The 7,735-nt window shown below is 45.8% G+C and overlaps 1 protein-coding gene across 6 annotated transcripts in view; it reads right to left on the bottom strand.

Annotated features, from left to right (window-relative positions):
* Nucleotides 1-5,871: 5,871 nt before the first annotated feature.
* The window catches only part of LOC135899463 (salivary peroxidase/catechol oxidase-like), a 207,123-nt gene continuing 205,259 nt past the window's right edge, over nucleotides 5,872-7,735 (bottom strand). For all 6 annotated transcript variants that reach the window (XM_065428726.2, XM_065428725.2, XM_065428728.2 and 3 more), the window contains one exon: nucleotides 5,872-6,099. In XM_065428726.2, coding sequence (XP_065284798.1) covers nucleotides 5,982-6,099 — 118 coding nt within the window. In that variant the 3' untranslated portion in view covers nucleotides 5,872-5,981. The remainder of the gene's footprint in view (nucleotides 6,100-7,735) is intronic.

Raw genomic sequence — 7,735 nt, 5'->3', positions numbered from 1 at the left:
TAGACATAGAAAGAGCACACAGATTAGGTCACTTTAACAGTAACAGAAATAAGACTATAATTGTCAAATTCGCGCCTTTTATTAAAAGAACGCGTGTTGTCATGCGCTAAAAAACTAAAAGGAACTGAATATCGGATCTCGGAAGACTACTCTTCTAACACGCTATCTGCTAGAAGACACCTAGTTCAGATTGCCAAAGCACAAAAGAGACCCTTCAAACCACGCCACGACAAATGACTAATGGGAAATACAACTTACACATACCACCATAGTTCCGATAAGGTAGCCGCTCGATCACCGGGATCCTAGCAACCGACCGTCCCAACAACCGTCCGAATAACCATCCCTATAACTCCCTTTCATTTCTTTACACCAATATTCGCAGTATTCTTCCCAAACTTGATGCCTTCCAAAGCCTGCTCAGTACAACGGCATCGAACATAGTCCGTCTTACTGAAACTTGGCTTAATCCGTTCATCAATAATGCAGAAATTCTGTCACGTTTTCCAAATTTTTCTATATTCCGACGTGACTGCAGATCCCACAAAAGGGGGGGGGGGCGGCGTACTGGTATGCGCACACGAAAGTCTTCAGTGTGTTGAAATAACAGTAACAACGCCCTTAGAAATTGTCTTTGCGATAAGCAACGCTTCCCGCCCAGCCGTTGTTATCGGTACACGCTGTCGTCCACCCGACGCGAACAGCTCTTTCGTAGCTGACTTCTATGAGGTGCTTCACTCCGTAAAAGTGCTTTGTCCCCAATCACCCATCATACTGTTGGGTGTTTTCAACTTCCCTGCCATCAATTAGTCCAATATAGCTGAAACAACGTCAAAAAACAATGTCGAAAGTAATTTCCTTAATACGTGTCTTACGTTTGGCTTAACACAAATCATCAGTAACCCCACGCGGCACAATTATAAGTCTTCTAACATATTAGACCTTATTCTCACTTCTCACTCCGGTAATCTTTCACCACTGACGCACTTACCTGGCCTGTGCGATCATTCAGGGCTGCATACCTTATTCCAAAGTGACATCCCTGCCTTCACTAAAACTAGAAAAACTATTACGCTTTACGACAAAGCTAACTATACTGATATGAATATTAAACTAGCGGAATTTGCCAGCTCACTCTTTACCGGTTTCTTAGAACGTTCTGTTGAAATTACCTGGCTTCTTTTCAGAAATAAGATGCATGAGCTGATAAAAACTTACATACCTACTATCACTGTAACGGAAAAGCACTCATCACCCTGGTTCAATACGACACTAAAGCATCTGAACAATCAAAAGAAAAGGCTTTACCACGCAGCTAAGCATTCCAACTTTGAGTGCGCATGGCAGAAATAATACACCGCGGATAAAACGTACCTATCCCTTGCTAGTCAAGCAAAACGCTCCTTTTCTTCCATTACCCTACCAAACATCCTGCAAAATAACTCCGAAAAATTCTGGAATATTATAAATCCAAAGCGTTCGCAACCGCTTGCCCTGTGCGACGAGAAAAATAAGCCTATTCCTGGTCACAAAATCACCGAAGTGCTTAATCATGCATTCTCTTCCGTGTTTACGAATGAACCTACAGGTGAACTTGCTGAATTCCCATTTTTTCAGTTACCATACAATGCCCGCAATCACCTTCAGTTCTGATGGAATCAGGAAATGCATTAATTCCTTAAAGCTGTCGTCTTCATCTGGCATCGATGGTATTAATTCCAAATTCTTAAAAGATACTAAATATGTTACATGCGAGATTTTATGTCACATTTTACATCAATCTTCACCATCAGGAGTGGTGCCGGATGACTGGAAAGTGGGTAAGGTTATGCCAGTCCCAAAGAAAGGTCCTTCATCATCATGTAGTAGCTACCACCCAATTTCTCTAACTAGTGTCTGTTCGAAATTAATGAAACATGTGCTTTACTCCCACATTGCTACATTCCTTACATCTGTCAGTTTCTTCCACCCTAACCAGTATGGCTTCCGTAAAGGTTTATCTTGTGATAGCCAATTAGCACTCTTTTTAAATGACATAAGCTCTAACCTTGATCAAAACATCCCAATTGATGCCCTCTTTTTAGATTTCGAAAAGGTGTTTGACAAAGTTCCGCATCAAGGACTTCTAAAACTTTCTCGCTTGCACCTTAATCCCCTTGTTTTAGACTGGATACGAAATTTCTTGACTAACAAACAACAGTTTGTGTATGCTAACAACCACTCCTCCTCTAAACGCCCTGTTCTCTCCGGTGTACCCCAAGGCACAGTTCTCGGTTCCCTCCTATTCCTTATATATAAAAATGATTTACCGGCTAATCTTTCATCCAACATTCACCTATTTGCTCACGATTGTGTCATTTATCGCCAAATCCTAGCTGATACCGACAACCACGCATTGGAAGATGATCTAGACAAAGTTACCATGTGGTGCAGCATGTGGCTGATGTTACCGAACACTACAAAGACTTTACTAATGCCTTTCATTGACGGAAGCTTCACCGTACTCCTAAGTACGTTCTCTGCAACTCGGAAATATCATCAGTGGAGTCATGCAAGTACCTTGGCTTTACACTCTCAAATAACCTTTCTTGGTCCTCATATTACGAACATCAATAACGAAGCCAATCGCACGCTTGGTTACTTCCGCCGCAACTTGCGCAGACCTAAGCTAGAATACGCATGCTCTGTTTGGGACCCACACAAAACCACCTGTTCTAGCACTCTAGAAGCAGTTCAGATTCGTGCAGCTCGCTATATGTATTCTGATTATTCTTACCACACTAGTGTCTCTCAGCTGAAATTAAAAGCAGGAATTCCCAATCTAGATATAAGACGTCATGTTTTCATACTGTGTCTTTTTCACAAATTTTATCATTCTGCTCCTAGTGCTTCAGCCATCATTGCAGCACACCGTCAGTCTTGCCGATTACGCCACGAAAAATCTGTGTATCCTCCGCCTGCCCGGACCACTGCGCACCTACATTCTTTCTTTGTGAAGATTTGCCGGGACTGGAATGACCTTTCCGCTGACGCCGGGCACCACTCCAATCCACACCATTTCAAGGCTGCCATTGAGTCCATATTCCACTGAAGTGGTCACCCATCCCTCATGTAATGCCCCGCACTGGGGCCTCTTGAGGTAATAATAAATAAATAAATAAATACTGTGGAGGACAGCACACACTATATCATTACACCTGGGAGTGCCCACACTCTCCGGGTTACTGCCCTATTCCTTCATCTTCACCTTCCTTCTGGGAGACTGCGCTTACCGGCTTAGACGCGCAAGAGCAGCGGTGGCTGATCCGGCGGGCATGTGGAGTGGCGCGAGCATATGGGACCCTGGAGTAATGGCTCAATCTTACGAGGAAATGTCCCCGCCTCATAAGAAATAATCGTTTTTTCTCTCTGTCTTTCTCTTGCGCATGTGTGGTTGGATATGTGCCAATGGATATGTTACATTGGTTATGGCTCGCAAGGGCCACTGTGATATGTGCCATTGTGTATGAGCCACTTTCAATGAACCTATGACGCCAGCTTGGGCCCACTGTGTATCACAATGAACATCATGCCTACATCCCGGATCAATTCACACTTCGAAAAAGTCGCAGACGTTTACGCGGTACCCCTAATGAAAAATTTGAGTGGCGTCCTACATGTGTTTTTATTTCGCAATATATTAGAGGGGCAGCTCTTCTACTCCAGGTACAAACACAGAAAATGCCTGGTGCCTTAAAGCTGACCTTCGAGTTCAGCCAAGGTCAAACTGGGGCTTAGCCTGCCTACTTCATTATGGAGTGAAAACGAACAGCGGCTCAAGGTTAGTCTTTCGTGCCGCTACCACCAGAGGTGCTGGCTGCATCAAACTTCATTGGGTGTTGGCGCCGAGCAGCGCCTGTATACATGTGTTGTCTTGTGGTGCCATTGTACATGCGGTAGTTTCTGCTCCAAAAGAAATGCAACATGATCAAACCTTTTCAAAACAAGTTTCGTCCTATCTAAACCAAGAGAAGCAGTAAAATTAAATATCTGCAAACCAATGGTCTCGTCCTTTCCCAAATCACGCAAAACTAAGCTATAGCTAGACGTACTTGGTTTAACCGCATTCAACCACGGCAATTTTATTGGCTGGCGCAGAAAACCTGTCCCTTGCGGCACGTTGCAAAAGGAGCCAAGTGTGGCACGACTGCCTCCCTAATCGGGACATCGCGAAACACCGCGTGGTTGACGTGTGGGCGCGATTCACATGAGCCGCCGCAAACAGACCTCCGCTAATGCAGCGCTTGGTTTTCATATACATGTATAGTATCGTTGGAGGCGATACTATGCATACAGGTGCTATACGATACAGGTGCTACAGGTGCTATAAGATGCCACAGGTGAACACACGACGCTCTGCTCTCGCGCCATCGTCGGTGCAGAGCGGCACTACGCTTTTCTTCTCATCCTTTCGACAGACAATCCTGTTGAGCTTTACGCCTCGTGCTTTACCTGTAGCCTCTTCCTCCGCTTTCCTACTCGCGCTTTCTTGACTTTTTATCCACCGCTGCACTCCACGCTCGCTCGATTACGCCTACGACGACGACCCCGAGATACGCCGACGGTAAATGCAGCAACGGGCACTTAAAGGCTGAGCTCTGAAATCCTTAACTGTTCGCCATAAAATAGCCGATATGATTCATAAGAACCAATCTGTACGAAAACGATCATGCTTTGCAATACGTAGTTGTCAAGCGGAGTTGAGGCTGCTTTAGTTTTCGATACGCAATAGTGAAACAAACCCGCACCAACCTGGATGTGTGCATTGAGAGTAGAGTGCGCTAACCGCCCTAATATCCTTCTGCTTACAATTGTGCTCTTATTTACAAACTAGGATGTAGGCGCTTCTCGGCCGCTGCGGTATACCAGGCAATGAAGCATCGCGCGCTGCTGTTAGCGTGATACCAACCTTTAACCGCGGCAGCGATGTAACAGTCTTCGTGCCTTCACGAAGTTGCAGCAAACCCCTACATCCTTCTTAGTGTAGCCACACAGACAGAGCGCAGAGAACACCAACACACGATAGAAACTCTGCGCGCTGGTTTTTCTGCGACGCAGACCACTTGTACGTAACTCCCACCCTGGTGTTGCCTTTACGCTGTAGTTCTTGCGCACTGGCCACCGTGCACCGAGAAGACGCCTGTTGGGTTGCAAGCTGTACAACCCGGCCACCATCCCACAAACAGGCACCTACCAAGAGAGTTCATTAGGAGACAGCGCTCCTACAAATGCACCTGGGGCCAAATGACCAGCTTCGCTGATGATGACAAACGTTTTAAGTGCATGATAAGAGTGGCAGTCCTAGTTTGGCAAGTGCGTCCATTCGTCAGCGGAGGCCAACAGACTCCTGCTAACGCTCTGCCCTTTGGTTACCGAATCTGGTATCTTTCGCATGGTGCAACTGTGCGAGGAAGCATTAGTACAAAACGGAATTTGCGGCCATTTTTTTCGTTTCGCTTACTTCGTTACCACTAGCAGGCCGAGGAACCATTCACACTAATAAAGCTTTATCACTCTCATCAAGGACCACGCTGTGCTAGGGCCATAACTTTCTGCATGTACTTCGGAGGTCAAATCAGGCAACAGTGAGGTGTAAGAAAAGAAAACGTTATGTGGATCATGAGCGCAAATTGGTTGTGAAGATAGCGGTGTGCGCTGCGAGAAACTCATGTCAAAGCAAACACGGTGAGAGCCAAAGGAATTAATAAAGCAACATTTTGTTTTCTCTTCAGCAGCTTTACGAAAGCACGAAGACCAGCAATGGACAAATGAGGTCAATTCGCTGTACAACGACGGGAACAATGATAAATTCGTAAATAAGAGGCACATAAGTAGTAAGAGGAAAAATGTGCGCTTTATTGGCCGGCGCTAAGCTTATAGCATGTTCCATGCGTAACATTTACGGTGCCTTGAAGCATGTCCTCCTTAAGATACACATCTTACTATTTTGTCGGCATGGTTGAGCAGTTTGCTTCGCTACTGTGTTCACCGCTTTCATGTTCTTCCTCCCATTTCGTGAGATCCATATCTGGTAGGTCACTGCACATTACTGTATCATCTCTGCAAAGAGGAAGAGACAGAGAAACCAGATAACGTCATTAGGGCACGAATGCACCCGCCGTGGTTGAACAGTGGCTATGGTGTTTGGCTGCTTAGAACGAGGTCGTGGGATTGAATCCCGGCCACGGCAGCTACATTTCGATGGGGGCGAAATGCGAACACATTTCCGGAGTCCTCCGCTACGGCGTGCCTCATAATCAGACAGTGGTTTTTCCACGTCAAACCCCATAATTTAAAAAAGAACAGGACAGAAAAGTCAAGTGTGCATGCTGATGCTTTGAAACTTGAGTGCGATATGCAGTTTCTTGTGAGGTGAGTTTAACTGGTCTATGAAAGTACTTTTCTCTTCTGTAAAAAGCTTTTAGAAAGCCGATTTCACTGATTGTATTTGAATGAAATAGCTGCGAAATGTTAGAAATTATTCTCCTGCGAATTCACGTCTTTCCCGTTCAGCTCACATTCTGGAACATGAGTATGTCTCGCCGCCGATAACATGATGCGAATATTGTGCACTTCCAGTTTGCATAGACCGAATGTTTCACCGCCTGTTTCAGTTGCGTTCTCATTATTGTGGTGATGATGACCTCCAATTCAAGTGTGCGTGTAGCTTTCGCGTTTTCTTTGGCGTGTGCTCACTGAACTGCACACCTTGCCCACATTTGTCGCGAAAAGAAGAAACCTTAGTGCAGAAGCCTCCTTTAGGAAAACGAAGATTGCAGCGGTGGCAAGGACCACGTGGCAGGAGCACGTGAACAACATACGCCATTGTGCGATAACAAGATCGAGAAGGTTAGTGCGATGACCTAATTAAAATGGCACTTTATGTTAAAATAATCAATTGGGGGAAAGCAGAGACGTTTCTGCGATTGTAAATTGGCGGTACATGCACTGTAAACAAACAGGTATGCGTTAAAAAAATATATATATATTCAATGACCTGTTTCTTGCCATGAATCAAATTACCTACTTTGTGAATCAAAATGTTTGCCTTAGATCACCACACTTTGTCGGCGGAACACATCAGACGTTCAGACCTTCCTTCGAAAATGCGCGGAGGGCAACATCATCTGGTAGTGCTGCTGCAAAAAATGTTTTACGCCACGTGACCGAAATTGCCTCTCACTGGTTGCTCCACGTAGCAACCAAAACTGCTCTGCCAAAATTGGCTTAGTGGAGTGTAAATAACGACTGATATTCTTGTTTCTTCCCAGCTTGCTTAAAAGCCTCTGTTTACGCAAATACCGGCTGATGTAACTGGCACCGCTATATCGCGTCGGTGCAGCGGTGGCGTCGAGCTAGAGCACCCGCCTCGCGTGCAAGAGGTCCGTGGTCTGAATCCGGTGCCGCGCAATTTTCCACCGGATTAAATAAAAAGAAGAAAAATCCGCGGGTAGATAAAATTGCATAAACAGGCCTGGAGTGTGGCCTGACCCCGGTGACCAGAACCGGTAACGCACTCCCTCACCAGAGCAGGATTGGTCACCCTGGTGCAGTACTTGGCCACAACCTCCTATATGAACACAACAATCAAACCCCGGCCCTCAGTCCCCAGCAGCTGCGAAGCAACTGACCACGGCGGCGGTGAGACCTGCGACGCAGCAGAGCGTGCTAAGAATCCCTGGCTCCGGACAGGCCG

The sequence above is a fragment of the Dermacentor albipictus genome, chromosome 6 (assembly GCF_038994185.2).
Source record: "Dermacentor albipictus isolate Rhodes 1998 colony chromosome 6, USDA_Dalb.pri_finalv2, whole genome shotgun sequence".
In the NCBI taxonomy this organism is placed as follows: domain Eukaryota; kingdom Metazoa; phylum Arthropoda; class Arachnida; order Ixodida; family Ixodidae; genus Dermacentor; species Dermacentor albipictus.
Note: the sequence above shows the minus strand (reverse complement) of the source record. Positions and strands in the feature narration are given on the sequence as shown.